This window comes from Rousettus aegyptiacus, unplaced genomic scaffold, assembly GCF_014176215.1.
Source record: "Rousettus aegyptiacus isolate mRouAeg1 unplaced genomic scaffold, mRouAeg1.p scaffold_m13_p_9, whole genome shotgun sequence".
NCBI lineage: Eukaryota > Metazoa > Chordata > Mammalia > Chiroptera > Pteropodidae > Rousettus > Rousettus aegyptiacus.
In genome coordinates, this window is record NW_023416312.1 from 41,575,750 (window position 1) to 41,595,593 (window position 19,844).

At 32.7% G+C, this 19,844-nt stretch overlaps 1 protein-coding gene across 3 annotated transcripts in view; it reads right to left on the reverse strand.

The window, feature by feature from the left end:
• Nucleotides 1–314: 314 nt before the first annotated feature.
• Nucleotides 315–19,844, reverse strand: part of LOC107520764 (charged multivesicular body protein 1b-2) — a 32,860-nt gene continuing 13,330 nt past the window's right edge. Inside the window, exons 2-8 of one of the 3 annotated variants that reach the window (XM_016164906.2) lie at nt 9,884–9,981; nt 7,898–8,044; nt 7,446–7,514; nt 7,263–7,370; nt 3,870–3,913; nt 1,485–1,557; nt 318–1,093 (exon numbers count right to left, since the gene is read on the reverse strand). In XM_016164906.2, the coding sequence (XP_016020392.2) occupies nt 1,049–1,093; nt 1,485–1,557; nt 3,870–3,913; nt 7,263–7,370; nt 7,446–7,514; nt 7,898–8,044; nt 9,884–9,981 (584 nt within the window). In that variant the 3' untranslated portion in view covers nt 318–1,048. Of the gene's footprint in view, nt 1,094–1,484; nt 1,558–3,869; nt 3,914–7,262; nt 7,371–7,445; nt 7,515–7,897; nt 8,045–9,883; nt 9,982–19,844 lie in introns of all 3 variants that reach the window. The other 2 variants (XM_016164907.2, XM_016164908.2) reach the window with 2 other exon arrangements.

The following is a 19,844-nucleotide window of genomic DNA, read 5'->3' on the forward strand; positions in this document are numbered from 1 at the left end:
TTTGTTTAAGGTACAAAGACGAACACATTTAATCACGGCTTACGGTAGTTGTAACTTGAGTTGGTTCGATATTGTTTTGTTAATTTTTGTTGGTTGGTTTAAAAATGTAGGCCAAGATTCTCAAATAGCAAAGCAATCAACATCCCTATGGAAAATGTAAATGATATTAAGTCCATATAAGTTAAATTTTTAAAATACAGTGTAACAAGGGTAGAGTAAAAGTAAAAGAATCATGAAAAATGTGTTTCAGTTTCATTTGAAAGTATAAAAGGTTAAATTTCTCTGAGTTTTAACAGTGATATTTAGCAAAGAAAAAAATTTTAAATGAGTAAACCTTGATTTTTTTAATGTAGATTTCTTCTAGTTACACAGGAAAATTATTAATGAACAACTATTTTAAATATAAGGTATTTAAATAGTCATTAGATTACTAGGTAAAAATTCCAATAATAATCTAAATTTAAAAGCTGATGAACACGAATTAAAAGTTACCTGAATTTCTGCTTGAACAGCAAAAACAAAACATAAAACAAAAAATAGCATTGTATACTATATGACACCAAATGAAGTGTTTCTGGCTATGTAAACATGCTAAGTAAACATGTTTTCCCTGCTTTAATTTTTAGGCTTCACATGTGAATGCAGACAGAGATTTAAAACTACTTTGAATTAAAAAGAAAGTAAAACCTTTAGTCTATACTTTATTCTGTATAAAGTACTTTATTTCTGTAGTACTTCTGGGCTAGATTTTGATGTAAATTTTGAGGAAAATGTTTCATATACAACAAGCTAAGACATCAACAAATAAAAATGTTCCTCACACTTTTCAACATAATATATGAAACTGTAAAACCTGTCAAGATGGAAACTCTCTGGAATTTCTTAAAGTATTTGAAAGTACCGCATGGCAAAAGAAAGCACATATAAATAATGTTTAAGCATTCTGTAATATATGGTGTTCTTAGTGTAACTGGAGTGCAACTATCTATGTATACACACAAAATATTTCAGAAGCAGGTGAAGTAAACGAAAGCACCAGTTCTTTAAATTACACTTGATCACGTAGATGAGCAAGTCTCTGTGATAGTTCATCCTGGAGAAAGCAAATTTTAAGTCACAAGGCTGTGAAAATACGAATCACTAATATTTTAAATAAACTCGTCTCAAAAATTCACACAAAAACTAAAATTAAGAATTCACTTTTTTAAACATTTCAGAATAAATGGAGAACTTAATAGAGCAGAAGCTATGAAGGGGAGCGAAGTCAATCTCTAACTGAAATGTGCATGCAAACAGAAAATGTCCATCATTGAGGAGTTAAAGGCTAACCACATTTTGCTAATTTATGATGTCATATTATAGTAATAAAATTCTCTATAAAAGAAAAAATTATAAATATATTTATTTATATATACACCTATATATATAATATACTTAATTCATACATCAAGTTTATACCAATCAAGATAAAATCCAACTTCTACCTGTTCTGTGGAAGCAACACTTATGCCAACAGATCCTGTCTGACCCTGTGGTAGTTCCATATTGAGATCAAGGCTACAATTTAAAAATAATTAGCATAAATTGATATCAATATAGGCATTTTCTTATGCAATTATAAGCAATAAAATAGGCTTATTGCAAATTTGAATATTCCACCTAGCATTTTATCTTAATTTAAATAATGAAACTGGTTAAATTTTATAAATGTAAATAGCACTTAAACATCTTTTGAATGTCCACCTTAGGAAAAATGAATTTACTACTTTTAAAGCTTTTTTGGCAAGCCCTAATGGTGACCCATGTGTGCGATAAGGTCACGATAGAAAAACTAGTAAAAGACAGGAAAATGATCTGGTTGTCTGAACAAAAGACCAAAATAAAACTCATCCAATGTTTTCAATTTACTGGAGGTTGCTATATGACTTTTACTGTAAAGGAAAATTAATATGCCAAATAAAGATAACAAGCTAGATAAATGCAGCCTCAAGATCCATATCTAACATTTGGGCTAACTTCGAATTCAGTGTGTCTAGCTCCTGAGCTACCCTTAGTAAGAATAATTTCTTATACCCACTCATACAACTGAGGTTTAGAAAAGTATACTTGCCCAAGATCTCCCTTCTGATGGATAAGATTTAAACCCAAGTTTGTCTTGCCTCCAAATCCTGTGATTTTTATTTCCATTATAACTACTCCTCTAGAATATGAAGTGGCCTTTCTGCCTGTCTCTAGACCAGTGCATGCCAACTTCAGTTTGAAACACTACAGGGAATACCGTAACTTTAACAGTCAAATAGAAGAGTCTACGGACAGATTGTTATTTTAAAAGTAAAGATATGCTATACTGAAATTTTGAGGGAATTACAAACTCAAATAGAAATCAGATACTTAAACATCTTTAAGAACAGGCATCAGTATTTCGATATCTGTGATTCTACTTGTTTCTACTGTTCCAGTCACCACCCTTTATTGACATAACTAACCTCTCTAGATTTTGGGCCCCGACTCCTCCATGGCCCCAGGAATATTTAGCAGTGTCTGAATGTGTTTCTGTCACAGCCGGGTAGGGGTGTTACTGGTATCTTGTGGGTAGAGGCCAGGGATGCTGCTAAACATCCAACAATGCATACGACAACCCCCTAAAATAGCTAGCCCAAAATATCAGTAGTGTTGAGGCTGAGAAATCCTATGCTAAATCTCATTACAAAGTTGTCTACTGAACTTGATTTCCACCGAGGGTCGGCAAGGTTAAAATGTGGCAGTGTTCATATTACAAGACATCCTTTGCTGTGTTTTCAAGCCCAATCTTCTTTTTAGTCTTATATAGTAACAGAAACAAATCTTTAGCCTCATATTACCAAGATGGGGTCTTCTGACATCCAATGCCTTGGTCTCTTTTATAATAATAAAAATCACCTTTCTTACTATCTTCTCTGTTAGTATGTGGGCTATGTCAGGATACTAACAAAGCAAAACAGTACACAACCTAACCACCAGTCCTGTTAATTTATTAAAAAAATTATTAATCTGGATTCAAATCTCTTTCCAGGAGAAAATAGTAAAGTACATGAAACCTATTTCAATCTATTACTCTACCTTTGATAAAAAAAGTATAAAACTTTAGTATCACCCAGTTTTAATCTTTATCTTTGAAAAACCTGTATTTTTATTCTTTACCTACAATGGTCTCTTAAACTAAATAATATACTAGTGAATACTGATATAACATGATTTCCGTAGCACAAATATTATCATGGTCAAGTTACCCCCTTTGAATATGAGGGCCTGAAATAAACAGCCCATTATCAGATACCCTGTTTCTAATAGTAGTACCTCGAAGAGTGTCATTTATTTACTTTTTTAAAAAAAATATATTACCAGCTGCAATGATGCAATGCTGCCTTCTTTTAAATCCCTTGGATATTTTGCATATATCGCTCAGTTTGCAGAACTCAAATTGGGCTTAAGACTTAATGACCTGATCATTTAGAATTCTTTCGGATGATCCTTTTTACAAAAAGAATTTGAATATTTGATATATATTGAACACGGAAGGTGTTGAGAAATGTTTAAACACTCCTGTCTCTCTCAATTACCTTCCTCCATTTCTTATCACACACTAAATGAATGTTATCTCCAGAGATTTTTAAGTAAACTCTAGAATGATCTGAACCAAGTTACATTTTTATAAGCATGGTAAAGAGCTGGATGACTATTTCAAAGACCCTTCCAGCACTAAATTCCAGGGTAAAAAACCTAACTCTGACTATTGGTGGTAAAGACAAATATTTTTATTCACATTACATAATTTTAGGACCTCCAGATATTAAATCAAAATTATCCAAAACACCTGAATAACTTCTTACCCAGCCTCATCTGCCATTTCTTGAAGCACCATATCCACTTGGTTCTAGAATAAGAATATGAAAATTTGTATTTTAATGATAATTTTTTGGGGTGGTTTCTCTTTCTGATTTTGCTTTTAAAAAGGGGGGGGGTTGGCCTATAATTTTTAAAAGAAAACTTAAAAAAAATTTGACTTTGAGTGGTGAATATACAATGCAATATACAGATAAAATATTATTGAACTGTACACTTGAAACCTATATAATTTTATTAACCAATGTGACCTTGATACATTTAATTTAAAAAAGAAATATGATGTAAAAAAATACTGTTTACCACCAGAGGGAGCTGAATTATTTCAGAAGAGATTTCTGAATAATGTTAAATGATAAAGCCTTTTTAAACTTCAAATTATGGAATTATGTGAAAAATACTAGCAGTGATATTCACATATAATTTGAACCTGGGTAACATAGCTCTCTAACAGAGTAAACCAATATATAAAGCTCTTTTCTAACCTACTTTGCTTTCTGCTAGTTGATACAAATTTGATATTAAGGATTACTCCAAAAATATCTAGAGATGAATAAAATATAAATATATTGAGATATTTACTACAGTACAGGAGTTCTCAGGAAATAGAGTCTGAATAAATTAAAAAACTCACTTTTAACTTAGTGGTTAAAAATAGTTTGGACATACAAGTGGGAGTTCTAAGATGTAGTCCCAGCTCTACCATTAACAAGGTTTATGGTTTTAAGCAACTCACTAACCTTGCTGTTGGGCTTTAATTTCTCTTGTTCTCTTTAATTCACTTTTAAAACATTTCCGAAATGCAGAAAAAGTTCAGAAAATAATAGATTGAATGCTTATGTGTATTTATATTTGTGTTGTTTATTTTATAGCTAAAATAGCATTATTTGTTTTTAAAACTTACTTAAATAGTATTATACTATGTATACTATTCTGCAACTTACTTTTCTTATTCGACCTTGTAAGATGATATTGAGAGCTAGAGATTTAGTTCATTCACATTTGTTCCTGTATAATACTATAGAAATTCACTCAATTTTATTTATCCATGAATTTCTAGACATTTTGTCTAATTTCTCCCAATTATAGACAATGGTTCAATGACCATTCTATGTATAAGTATCTTTGTACACACATAGGGGTTTCTTTGTGTATAGATTTGGAAGTAGAAGTACTAGATTATAAGTTACATCCATTTTCACATTCTCTGATTTATTCAACAAATATTGAGGGCATACTTCATACTGGACATTGTTTTAAGTGCTAGGAATGCAGCAATGAACAAAAATGATAAAAATCCCTGCCTTCATTAAGTTTACGTTCTAGTGTGTGCCCGTAAAAGGAGGGGAGGGCAAATAAAACTTTTAAAAAATTACATGGTATATTAGAAGGTGATAAGTGCTATGGAGAAAAATAAAGCAGGGATATAGAGAATATAGGGAATGATGGGTGTGTTATTGATGTACTTATAAAGTTGGATGGTCAAGAAGACCTCATAGAGAAAATGACATCTGGACAAAGAACTGAAGGAGGTGGGGAGTAGGCAATGAGGATATCTGCTAGATGGAGGGAAGAACATTCAAGCAAAGGAAACTGCAAGAAGAGCAGTTTTGAAGCAGAAATGTACTTGGTGTGTTTGAGAAAAAACGAGGCCACGTGTCAGAATGGAGCGCTAAACAGTAATAGGAGGTAAGGTCAGAGAAGCAGAGAGAGGCAGATTCCATAGGGCATTACAAGGCCTTTGGAAAGAATTTAGCTTTTATTTTGAGGAAGATGTGGAGCCACTTGAGGGTTCTGAACAGAAGAGTGACATGATCTGACTTGTATAACATGATCACTCTGGTTGCTATGTTAAGAACAGACTGTAGGTATTACCAAATTGGCTTTCCAAAGTAGATATGCCAATTTAAATTTTAACTACTCATTAAGGGTATAAGAATGTGGGCTACTAAGTGTGTTCAACAAGACCTCTCTCCAGATCTATTTTAAGTTTTGATGGTTTTTATGAAGAACATTTTGTATATATTTGAATACCTCTAATACCTAGCACAATACCTGAAAAAGGAGAAGGCATGCAACAAATGTTGAGTGAATGACTCTCAAGATTTTCAGAGATAAAAGGCATTTAGATATCAGATTCAACTCCTACATTTTGCAGCTAAGGACACTAAAGCCCAGGACAGTAAATATCTTAAGGTCCCAAAGATAATTAGTTGTAGAGTAGGGATTAGAAATCCAAGTGTCCTAACTTTAGTCATTTTTCCAATTCACGTGTGTTTCCTAAACTTGACTGATGATAAAATCACCTGAGGAACCACTTAAAGTGTGTGAATAAGAATCAGAAACCCTAGAACAGTGCTTCTCAAACTCAATGCATAAAAATCACCTGAGAATCTTATTAAAACAAGTCTGATTCTGTATGTCTGTGGATGGGGTCTAAATTTCCGCATTCCTAATGAACTTCCAGATGATGCAGATGTACTTAATTCTTAAATCACATTTTGGGGATCAAGGCTCTGGAGAAAGTAGAAAGGTAATGGCTAAATATATGCTCACTATAAGACATAAGTGTAAATTCTTTCTTATTAACTATAAAATGTGAATATAAGCTTGTTCTCTTATTTACCTATTTGTGAAAAGAGTTATCTGCAGTAAAATACTGATGGATGGTTGTAGATTTCTTCCTAACACATTTTGTAAATTATATTTTTTCCATATTAACATTCAAAGTAGTGGTAACAAGGTCTTTGTTCATTTGATTAACTGTGTGATAGGTACTGGGATCAAAGAGAAGAGTGATAAAGAAATTTTCTATCTGAAGATTTAAATTTCTCAAAACTGTTTCTGGCTCATGTCAAATGCAAACTAGTTTCATGTTTTAATTTTCTCTGTAGCACATCTCTGAGTTGTAAGTTTAGTAAAACATCCTAGTTTTCTGAAAAATAACTGACCTTGCGATTTACTATTTGCTCACTCATAACTTGCCCATAAATAACACAACTAAAGGAGTAGGGAGGAAGCAGAAAAATATTTGTAATAAGATGAATTAGCTGAGGCTCAGGATAATACCAAATACCCACTGGGTTCGCTGAGCCTCTAGTGCAATGCCTTCATCAATAAGGACCGTTGGCAGCAAGGTAGAATCAAGTTCCAAACACTCTTAAGATATGTGATCTAGTATAATTCTTAGCACTTCAAAACAAGATAGGGAATGTCATCTCCAATATGTTCTCAGGAATCCAGGGGAAGAGCATAACTTCTTACTTGCATTCTGGGGACATGCCATAATTACTTCACATTCTATAAATGATTCACAAAGCTATTATATTTTGAAGTTGGGAATTTTAACAAATTAATCTAAGTAAAGAAACCATTTTTACTTGTGGTGTTGTTAAGGTTGTAGTGCTACTCATTGTATCCTCCATTTGTTGTGTCTGAACGTCCAGTGTTTCAAATTGGTGTTCAAATTTGTCCATCAGGGCAGAAATCTGTAAAAAGAAATAAGGTCGTAAGAAAAACACTGAAAAGATGCCATCTGAAGATCAAATAATTTTTTGTTTTACCTTTTCAAGGTTCATACTCCTCAATGTAGCATCCATAGACTTAACTACACCTGCCATGGACTTGGTTACCTATTGGAAGTATAAAATAGAGAATGAACATTATGTAAGTAATCGCAAAATGTATGTAGTCTCTTAAATATATTTCTTACAGAGAAATTTATGAAATGTGTCTATTCTCTCCTTAAGAGTGAAAATACAGTATATATTCCTTGTATTGGCACTGGCCATCTTTTATCTTTGACTCTTCACCACAAGAAAACTAACAGATCTTAGTTTAAAAGCCACTGCCAAAATCTTCCTTACAAAGCATTTTGACTATATCTCTCTTGTCCATAAAGGCCTTCGCCAGCACCTTATAGCACTTTGCAATGAATTTAAATTTCTGACAACTCCTAATACTCTCATTAAACTTAAATCAAGAGTTCCTACTATTTATAAATGTTAAGTCTTGCCTTGCCCATTGTTACTGCAGTTTGAACTCTGGATGCCACAGCATCAACCCTAGCACTCATTCTCAAGAAATTAATTGCTTGGTTCTTCTGGCGGATTGCATTTTCAGCATGTATTCTTGCAACTTCTGTATCGCCTTTCTGAATGGCCTGTTTTAAACAGAGCAAAAGTAAACAGCGATGAAGGCAAAGAGCAAAAGTAAATATTAACCAAAAAAGAAGCAAAGGTACAAATATTTTAAAAAGAGGAAATCAACCCCAAATTAATCTGTTTTAATAATATATAAGAACACAATGCAATACACACACACACACGTGTGTGTGTGCCTTACTGTTAAATTGTACACCTGAAACTTACTAGCTTTTGCTAACCAATGTCACCATAATAAAAATTGAAAAAAATTAAAAAAAATAATATGAGCTTTTACAATTAGTTTTTAAGGAAATAAAAGAATTTATAGTTATTTGACTTTAAAATTATAATTAAAAAATATACACTTGTTAACATTTTAATAAATTATAAGTTTTAAAACATTTCCCATAATCACATTACTAAGCCGCTACCACTGTTAATGTTTTAGTGTTCAGTATTCCAAGTATATAAACCTATTTATGACAATATAAATTAACCATAATAGTAAATGTATAAAGCATACTGTTTTCTCTCTTACCTAATCTTTAAAAAAATCTTTTCAGTCAAATATATAACTACATCATCATTTCTAAAGGCTGTGTAGGAAGATGTGCCATCAACGTGAGTGGAACACTACTGATAGCATATAAAATGATATTGGGTATTACAGATATAAGTATCTTCATTTTAATTATGCACTTATTTAAATAAATATTTGAAATAGATGTAATTAACAAATCGATGCTTTTCTTGCTATAATAGCTTTGTCCGAGGTTAAAGTTAAAAGTCAATTTAAAGGAAAATATTAAATGGTTCAGATGGTCCCCTAAAACAGCAAAACCAAGAAGGTATAGAAGTGACTGAAATTTGAGAACGAGGATTAAGATCCCTAACAGCTAGGTATTTAGTTTGCTTCCAATTCTTCAATAATATAAACAGCAATGTGATAAACATACTAGGACATGCAACCTCACACACTTCCCAAGTTTTTTTTCCTAGTTAACATCAACGGCCACACAGAGTTACCACTTTTTTTTCTTGTGATGGGCACTTCTAAGATCTACACTCTTAGCAACTTTCAAACATACAATATGGTATTAACTATAGTCACCATGATGTATATATTACATCCTCAGGACTTATTCATTTTATAACCAGAAGTCTGTACCTTTTGACCACCTTCACCCATTTCACTTCCCCACACCTAGACAACCACTAATCTGTTCTTTTTTTTTTTTAAGATTCCACTTAAGTGAGATCATATGGTATTTGCCTTTCTCTGTCTGACTTATTTCACTTAGCATAATGACCTCAAGGACTATCCTCACTATCACAAATGGCAGGATTTCCTTTTTCATAGCTTTTTTAAATTTTTTATTTTGTTTTGTATCCTTTTAGTGTAATATATCATAGCCATAAGTACAACTCTATGCTGAGTCCTGTGAATCTTCCTAACGAATACACAAATCACAATATACATTAATGTTATGCACTATTTAGATATAAAACTTTAGAGAAATTATTATGAGCCAAAACGTTAAATATTACTCTTAATGTAGGCTTTATACTTCTCAGTAAGAGTAGTGCTGGCTACGAACCAAAGGATAATTTTCAGACACAGGTAACAGAATAGTTATACTCTATGTGAGCCATACTTGAACACATAAATAGTAATGAATATAAAAGAGCCATTATTAACTGGGTCATATAGTAAATTATTTATTTAAATAGATATTTGTTTTAGAATACTAAAGTCAGCAATATTTCAATGTAAAAAAAACTAAAATATTCTTCCATGATTAACTGTCCTCATCTCACGAGTCTTAAAAAAGGTAAAAATATTAAAAATGGCTTACCTTTTTAATCTTGGCTTTTTCAGCCTTATCTTCTTTATCACATTTCTTGGCATTCCTATTAAGTTCTTTTGCTGCAAACTTCAAGTTAAATAGGTGTTCTGTAAATATATGTTAAGGCTATTCAAATAAGTCATTTCCCAACCTAACTATATGCAAGCAAGAAGTTAAATTTATAAAAGTTATCAGATAAAATTATGCTATTTAAGCTAACTATTCGCAAAGTATTTGAAGAAACAGAACAATTTTTATCTCTTCCACATTTGTTTTCTATTTTTAAAACTTCATTAAGTTAACAGCAAGAAAGATATTTATTATGAAGGGAAAATAGTAACTTTATAGTAGAGAAACCTGGCAAACACAACTTTACCTAGGATAACATCGCCAGTAGTTAAGACATTTCAACATCATTTACCTTCTAAAATGATGAACTGAGAAGGGTACAGCATCATCTCTATGATGTTGTTGCCAAAAATCATAACTTCAATCTACTCAAGAGAAAACATCAAACAATCCTGAACAGAGAGACACCCTATGATATAACTGACCAGTGTATTCTTCAAGTGTCAAGTTCATGAAAAGAAAGATGGATGAACTAGCACAGAGTGTTGAAAACTAAGGTGACAGACTGACTAAATGAAATGTGGGATATTGCACTAGAACCTAAAACAGAAAAGGATATTAGTGAAAAAAACTGGTGAAATCCAAGTAAGATTTGTAGTTTAGTTAATAATATTGTAGTGATGTTAATTTCCTTTTCTTGATAATTACACTATGGTTTTGTAAGATGTTAATACTAAATGAAACTTGGTAAATAGTTCTAGACTTAAAGAAAATTGCAAAAGAAAAGTTATTTTATACCCTTTACCAAGCTTCTAGAGGTTCTTATGCTGAGTGTACTGAGTCAGACAGAGAAAAAGAAATGTCATATTTCACTTATATGGAGAATCTAATGAACAAAAAGAACAAACTAATCAAAAACAGACTCACAAATATAGAGGATAATCTGGTGACAGCCAGAGGGGAGAGGAGTGGGGGGCTGGGAGAAAGCAGTGAAGGGTTAAAGAAGTAGTATACCTATACACATAAGTAGTTGATAGATGGTCACCAGGGAATGCAGTCAGCATTAATGTAATAGCTAGGTATAGAGCCAGAGGGGAGAGAGTAATCGGGAGGGGGGATAGTTTCGTAAACTATATAAATGTCTAACCAACGTACTGTATACTTGAAACTAATAATAAATTTTTTAATTTTTTTAAAAATGGGAAAAGGAAATTTTTTTAATTAAAAATAATAACGAGAAGTTCTCTGTTTAGTAAGACTCCAATTTGCAATTCCATAAACTTTTCATTTTCATGACACAACAAAAAAAAATGAAGTATATGCACATGAACACGACAAAGCAATGTGGATTATTTAAAAACCAACTTGTTTTTTGCTATTGTAAATGACTAGTAAGAGAGATTCTATGGGTTTTCTGCCCTTTAGAAAATAGTAAAATCTTTTTTTTTAACCTTGATTCTGTATTTCCTCAGGACATCTATGAAAGACTTTTTTTGGAAAGGTAGAAATACAGCATATAGTTTCAAAAGCTAACTTTTAGATTGATTATATCACTATCAGAAAACAACTGTTTGATAATTTTATTTATCAAAGCTAAATCATAAATTAATCTATCCTATTCATCTCTCAATGGCAACATGGGTCTGATTTAACACCTTATTAACAGATCATAAGACAGATGACTTTGCTACCCCTGAGTATTTTTCATCAATGCCAGATATACCTAGAATTGTTTAGAAAACAAGTATATGTGTATAAATTTCTGGGTAATTTTAATGTAAAATATACGTTACATTTATAAGTAAGATTTATCAATTTCAGCTAGATGACTAAGAAAGTTATAACATTTTTATAAATACAGTTTTCCTCAGCATAAGCACTACTGATATTTTGGGCCAGATCATACTTTGTTGCAGGGCTGTCCTGTGAGTTCTAGAAAGTTTATCAGTATCCCTGATTTTTATCCACTAGATGACACTTGTCTCCTCTCTCACCTATTAGAAAAACAAAAATGCCCCCCTTACCCAAATATCACCTGGGTAAGGGGGGCAAAATTGAAACTGGTTGAGAATCTGAATCACTAATATAGATGGAAATAAAGAAAAAAATAATGAATTTTTCATTTCTCCAATCATCTCCCAAATAAAATCACTGTCTCTGTAGAAAAAGTCACTATAGTTAAAAGCTGAATTAAGTAGCCAATTAATTATTAAGATTGATCATGGTATAAAATATTGACCAAAAAAATAGGAGATCCATTACAAAGGTTCACTTAATACCAGAAAGCTTTTTTCCCCTTCATTCTAAAAAGACATGAACCACTTCCATAAATATGGAAGGCTAGATATTTAGAAAAACATCTGGAAATACTGAATAAACTACAACAAATGTCCTTTTAAGTACAGAGTTTAGCATGCAAAAAAGGAAAGAAAATCCTCAGGGTACAGAACCAAAGAGGAAGAAGAAAATATCAGTAGTAGGTAAGCACTGAAGCCCCAGAAGCTGAAGAGCCCTACTGGGCCCACACAAGATGAGGTGATAGAACTGAACTTTCTGAACAAAGCTAGAACCCTTGAGGGCTCCAACACTAACACAGGGTGGGATAGAAAATAGTCTTATGAGCTGGCAAAGGAGATGACAAGGTTAACTGATATTATGGGCCTTGGTTCATAGCTGGGGGTATAGCAAAGAAGATAAAAGAAAATTAGATAAACTGGGGAGAACATTAGTAAACTGAATATAGATATGAACTGAGAGTGGAGTGAAAAAATAAGGTTGATACGGAAGAGAAGAAACTAGAATAAAAAACTCTAATATTAGAAATCCCAGGAAGACATAATAAAGAGAATGTGTGAAAGGTTATATTTGAAGAGATAATGCCAGTGTCTTCCATAACTGATGAGAGGAAAAATCCTTCAGATTTACAAAACCCCTCAAACAAATTCCAAGCAGGATGAATAAAAATAAATCTGCACTTGAATGCATCATAGTAAACCTGAGAATACAAAAGACTAAAATAACTTTAAAAGAACCATAGTGAACATTCAAATTACTTATAAAAATCAGACTGAGCTGAATTTTCAAACAAGATGCTAAAGTAACTTCCAAGAGATATACAGTAGATTCATATTATTCAGAGTAGTTATGTTTCATAAAGTCGCTGTAAACAGTGAATTAGTACAATCATTGCTCATACGGGAAATGTAGGGTTAGATTCCTGTGAGTCTCTTGATTGTCAGCATAAACCTGGTTTATGCGTATTTGTTTTAACACACCTTATACAATATATATTGCTGATTCATTAACATTGAATTCATGGTCAACCGCAGCATAGCTCATGCCTCAAAGAAGCTTTTCTAGCACACATATATTCTCCATAAGCCATGTCACAGCCTTGTACTTACAATACTACACAGTACTTCGACACTACATGAGGATCAGTAAAATCACCAACAGAAAGCACAAAAAAATGTGGCATGAAATAGAAAGTAAAAAATACACTTGTTTATACTAAGAGAGTTAAAAGAAGAAGGCATAGCCTTGCATTGTTCAGCCTCAGATGCAAATATGTAATCTGGCCACTCAAAGTGTTCATTGCCTGAGCATGTCCACAAATGATCCTGAATGCACAGTGAGGACTAATTTTCAGGTTACAGATAGATTTTTATCAACTGGACAAATTTGTAAATACAAAATGCACAAATAATGATAACTAATGATGATCCACTGCACTTTATAAAAAATAAAATTAGGTCTGACAAAATGAAAGGCTTAGTGAGCACAGACTGAAACATACAAGTAAATCCAGAGAAAAACTGACTTTAATCTCAGTGTCTAATTTGGGAGATAAAAAAGGCAGAACGATGTTGTTATTCCTAGACAATAACATTGTTATTGTTGGCGATGAGGTGACTGAAATTAAATGTTTAAAAATCATTATATTATTTAGAAGAAAGCATTTCTGATTACTCAGACACTGAATTAACTGTGCATGTTAAAATATGAAGGGCATTGCTAAGGAAATAGCATGTAACTTCCAAAATAGAAAAGGGAAAAATGGGGCGAACCACTTAATCCAAAAGAAGGTAGCAAAAGAGAAGTGAGTTACAGAGAAAAGAGGATAAGCAGAAATCATAAAGATAGAAATACCCCCCAAATGTCAAGTTGGATTAAAAACTGAAATAAATTAAAACTATGTGATTTAAATGGGATTTTAAAACATCAAGACAGAAAGGATAGACGTAAAAAGACAGAAAAAAATTAGACAAACACTAACTTAAAAAAAAGCAAGTGTAGCTTTATTAGTATCAATCAAAACAGATACCTAAAGCAGTATAAGGAATTTTACGTGGGAGTTACTATAAAATGATAAAAAGAAAATTTACAAGTTGATTAAATAATTTTAATTTTCCATGTACTCCTACATAGCCTCAAGGTGTCTTTATGTATACATATATAAAAATGACAAAGAAAAAATGATCCAGCTTGGGAGATATTAACAAAACTCTCAGTAACTGACAAAACTCAGTAAGAATAGAGAACTTATAAAAGACCCTACTAAGAAGCTTAATACATATAGAAAGTTAAAGTGAATCCTGTAGCCAGTAATTTGAAAATACATAGTTTTCAAGCATAAGACATAAAAACTGATCATGCATTAGGCCATAAAGCAAATCTGAAATAATCAGAGGTGTACCTACTGTCTAACCACAACTCAATGATGAATTAATTAATATGATAATTCCCTCCACAATTTTTCTGTAAGAATCTAAAATTTTTCTAAGATAAAAACTTTATTAAAATATATATTTAGAAATTTTAAAAAAATCTACATATGGATTAAAAAATTAAAATGAACAAAAAATAGAACTGAACAACAAAGAAATGAGTGGAATGTGGTTTGTGGGATGTAGAACTAATGCTCAGATGAAATTTTCTAGACTTAAAAATTTACATTAGAAAGAAAGGTAGGCTAAAAATTAGCACAACAAACATTCATCTCACAAAGTCAGGAAAAATACAGGATAATTTCAAAAGAAGCATAAAGGGGTAAAAATCTCTTTTCTTGAAATTACAACAAATTGAATAGCTACAATCCAATGGAAAACACCCAGCCAAACACACAAACACATCTGAGAGGTCTGCGCATCAGAGCACCTAAAGGTAGGTGACTCAGTCAAGTAAGGGAAGAGGAAAGGGAGAGGAGTGAGGACTGGTGCTGCAGACTCAGCTGGGAGGTCCCTGTGGGACTCAGAGAGAGAGGGTGAATTAGGTGGGTGTGCACTCTTTGTAGTCCTGAGCATTCCTGCTTGAGTGATCAGATATGTGGAACTATAGGACGGAACCCAGTGATCTGGGCAGAGACAGAATACAGAGAGGTGACAGCTGTATTGCCAGGCAGAAAGCTGAGTCACAGAGCTTGGCCATCTACCTCCAACTTCCTAGAGCCTGCCCTCCCAAACCTCCCAAGGAAAACTACAGCAGCAAGTAGAGTACCCCATGAACTGTAGAGAAGTACACTGCTACTGATCTCAGTGACTTGGCCTCAGATACAGAGGCCAGGTAGCCAAACCTTGGCAGCCAGCATTATTGGAAGGAGAACAACAACAGCCACACCAGTGGCCTCACCCAAACTACCGCACCTCCACCCATCCAGGCTAACATGGAGGTGGCACTGGGGCAATGCAACACTATATATCTGACTGCTGGGGCAGCACCAGGAATTCAGAGGCTCTGGAGAAAATTGTATCCCCAACACTCATCACATTCTCTCACAGGGATGGAGCCCTGGGAACGAGGTGAGCTAGTTATAGAAGGGACACACACCTTCCCAGAGAATAAAGAGCACTTTGTTACCACACAGAGAGGTCAGGGAGGCCTGGGCAGTGCCGAAGTCTTGTGTGACATGTAGTAAAACACAAAATAAAAACCTCTTCTTATCAACCAGCTAAAAAGAGGTCACTCTAAATAATTATAATTTTTAAAAACAGTATATTCCCATAAATACCTAAGCACAGAAAAAAAAACATCAAATACCATGAAACAAGATGGCAAAGCAATTCAGAAAGAAAATGAAAAATTAAAAGAAAATAAACTTAAAGCTACAGAAATATGTGATTCCAATGAGAGAGAACTCAAAATTGTACTTATGAAAAAACTCAACAAGATGTAAGAAAATTCTGATCAACAGTTCAAAGAACTTAAGAAACAAAATCAATGAACAACAGAAATACTTTACCAAAGAGATTGAAACTCTAAAAAAGAATCAAATAGAAATTCCAGAGATGAAGAATGAAAGAACAAGCTTAGGAAACAGAGCTGACCAGATGGAGAAAAGAATTAGTGATGCTGAAGACAGAAATCTGGGAATGACACAGAAAGTAAAGATAGATTTGAGTGTTAAAAAAAATGAAAGAACTCTATAAGAACTATCTGATACCACCAGAAATAGCAATATAAGAATAATGGGTATACCAGAAGAGAGGGAGAAGGGAACAGAGAACCTATTCGAACAAATGCTCGAAGAGAATTGCCTAAATGTATGGAAAGAACTGGATCCTTGAATCCAAGAAGCAAACAGAACACCTAATTATCTCAATCCAAAAAGGCCTTCTCCAAGACACATTATATTAAAACTGTCAAAAAGAAACTGACAAAGAAAGAATTCTCAAGGCAGTCAGAGAAAAGACAATGGTAACTTACAAAGGAAAACCAATCAAACTATCTTCAGACTTCTGAGTATAAGCCTTATAAGCAAGAAAGAAGTGGAGCCAAATATTAAAACTATTAAAAGAGGAAAATTGCCAAGAATAACATATCCAGCAAAGTTCTCCTTTAGCTATGAAGGAGAAATAAAAATCTTTTCAGAAACACAAAAGCTGAGAGAATTTTCCACTACAAAGGCTGCATTATAGGAAAATTGAATGGGGTCATTCTACCTGAAACAAAAGAACTAAAGAGTAGGATGATTAATAGACAGAAAGTGCAAACCTTTTTTATGAATAAGGTATTATAAACTTAAATGTTACATAATGGTTAAAGGAAATAAAAAAAAAATTTAAAAGAGAAGATAACGGGTACTCTAACTCAGAAATGAACTCCCAGCATAAATACGAATAATTTGAAACAAGAAAAACGGAAAGGGTAGGGGGTAAAGGTCTGAATCTGAAAAGAGAAATGGAGATAAAATGCACAAAGAATAAAACAAACTACTGCATATATAAAATTTTTTTTACATAGAATTAATGGTAACCACACACATATACAAAATCCAGAACTAAGATATATAACCTAAAAAAGAGGGGACAGAGGGATAAATCATAGAATTTCACAAAACTAAATTAACAGACAGAAACACAAGGGAAAAGAAACAATGGAAACACAGAGCTACCAGAAAACTAAAGATAAAATAGCTATAGGAAAACCTCATATTTCAATAATCACTCTAAATGTAAATGGATTGAATTCTCCAATAAAAAGCCACAGAGTAGCAGATTGGATCAAAAAACAAAACCCAACCATATGTGGCCATCAAGAGACACATATCAGCTCCAAGGACAAATATAGACTCAAAATGCAAGGGTAGAAAATGATATTCCAAGCAAATGGCATCCAGAGCAAGGCAGGTATAACTGTACGTATATTTGATGAAATAGACTTCAATATAAAAAAGTTAATGACAAAGAAGGACACTTCAAGATGATAAAAGGGGATAATATATCAAGAAGATATAACCCTTATAAATATATATACTCCCAATCAGGAAGCACCAAAATATATAAAGCAATTACTAACATAAATAAAGGCAGAAATTGACAAAAACACAATTACAATAAGGAAACTAAATACCTGAATGTCAGCTATCAATACATCATCCAAACAGAAAATCAATAAGGAAATATAAACACTAATGACATATCATACAAATTAGACATAATAGACATTTACAGAGCATTTCATGCCAAAACACCAGACTATACATTCTTTTCTAGTGGACGTAGAACATTCTCAAGTTTAGTCCATAAGTTGAAACACAAAACTAGCCTCAATAAATTTCAGAAGGTTGAAATCATACCAAGCAGATTCTACAATCAAAATTCTTTGAAACTGGAGATCAACTGCAAAAACAAAGTTGGGAAAACCACAAATATGTGGAGATTAAACAACATGCTATTGAAGAACACTGGGTCAAAGAAGGAGAGATCAAGAGATACATAGAAACAAATGAGAATGAAAATACAACATATTACCAGTTTTGCTGTATCCCAAAAGTTTTAATAAGAAGAAAGTTCACATTATTACAGGCCTTTCTCAAACAAAAAACAAACAAACAAACAAAAAACAAGAAATCCCAAATAAATAACATTGCATCTTAACTAGAAACAGAAAAATGAAGCCCAAAGTCAGAAGGAAAGAATAAAAATTTTGGAATTAAATGAAACTGACAACAAATGACAACAGAGAAAATAAGGCATCCGGATACCAAAATCTGGTAAAGATAACACAAAAAAAAGAAAACTACAGACCAATTATCTATCATGAACACGGATGTAAAATTCCTACATAAGACACTAGAGAACTGAATACAGCAACATATTAAAAAGATTATACGCCATGATCAAGTGTGCTTCATCCCAAGGGCACAGGGATGGTTCAACATACACAAATCGATCAATGCGATACACCACATAAACAAATTTCAATAGATGCAGAAGAAGCCTCTGACAAGATAGAACATTCATTTATGATCAAAACACTTAACAAAACTGGTATAGGAGGAAAGTACCTGAATATAATAAAGGCCATATATGACAAGCCTTTAGCCAACAATATACTTAATGGTGAAAAACTAAAAACCATTCCTCTAAGATTGGGAACAAGACAAGGTGTCCACTTATAGCCGCTGTTATTCAATATAAAAATAGAGGACCTAGTGAGTGCAATTAGACAAGAGAAAGATATAAAAGACATCCAAATAGGAAATGAAGAACTCAAACTGTCACTACTTGTAGATGACAAAATTCTCTATATAGAAAACCCTAAAGATTCCATAAGAACACTACTAGAAACAATCAGCAAACATAGTAAAGTTTCAGAATAAAAATCAATGTTCAAAAACCATAGCATTCCTATACTCTAACAATGAATGAAGTATCAGAAAAGGAAGTAGAAAAATAATTCCTTTTGCAATTGCAACAGAAAGAATAAAATACCTAGGAATAAACTTAATGAAACATGTGAAGGATCTATAAAATGAAAACTATAAGACCCTAATTTTTTTTTAAATTGAAGATACAAAGAAATGGAAAGATATTCCATGTTCTTGGATTGGAAGAATCATTGTAGTTAAAATGACCTTATTAACTAAAGCATTATACAGATTTAATGCAATCTCCTTCAAAATCCCATTAGCATGTTTAAAAAAAAAAACAGAACAAAAAATCGTCAGATTTGTATGGAAGCACAAAAGACCCTAAATTGCCAAAGCCATCCTGAGTAAAAAGAACAAGGCTAGAGGCATCACTCTGCCCAACTTCAAATTATACTATAAAGTGACAGTAATCAAAATAGCATGGTATTGGCAGTAAAACACACAGACACACAGACCAGTGGAACAGAATCGAGAGTCCAGATGTAAACCCATATTTATATGGGCAAACAATTTTCAACAAAAGAGCCAAAAACATATAGTGGAGAAAGGAAAGCCTCTTCAAAAAATAGTGCTGGGAAAACTGAAAAGCAACCTGCAAAGGAATGAACCTAGACTGCTGTCTATCACCACACACCAAAATTAACTCAAAATTGATAAAGGACTTGAATATAAGACCTGAAACAATAAAATGTGTAGTAGAAAACAGGAACTAAACTCATGGACTTGGGACTTAAAGAGGATTTTATGAAT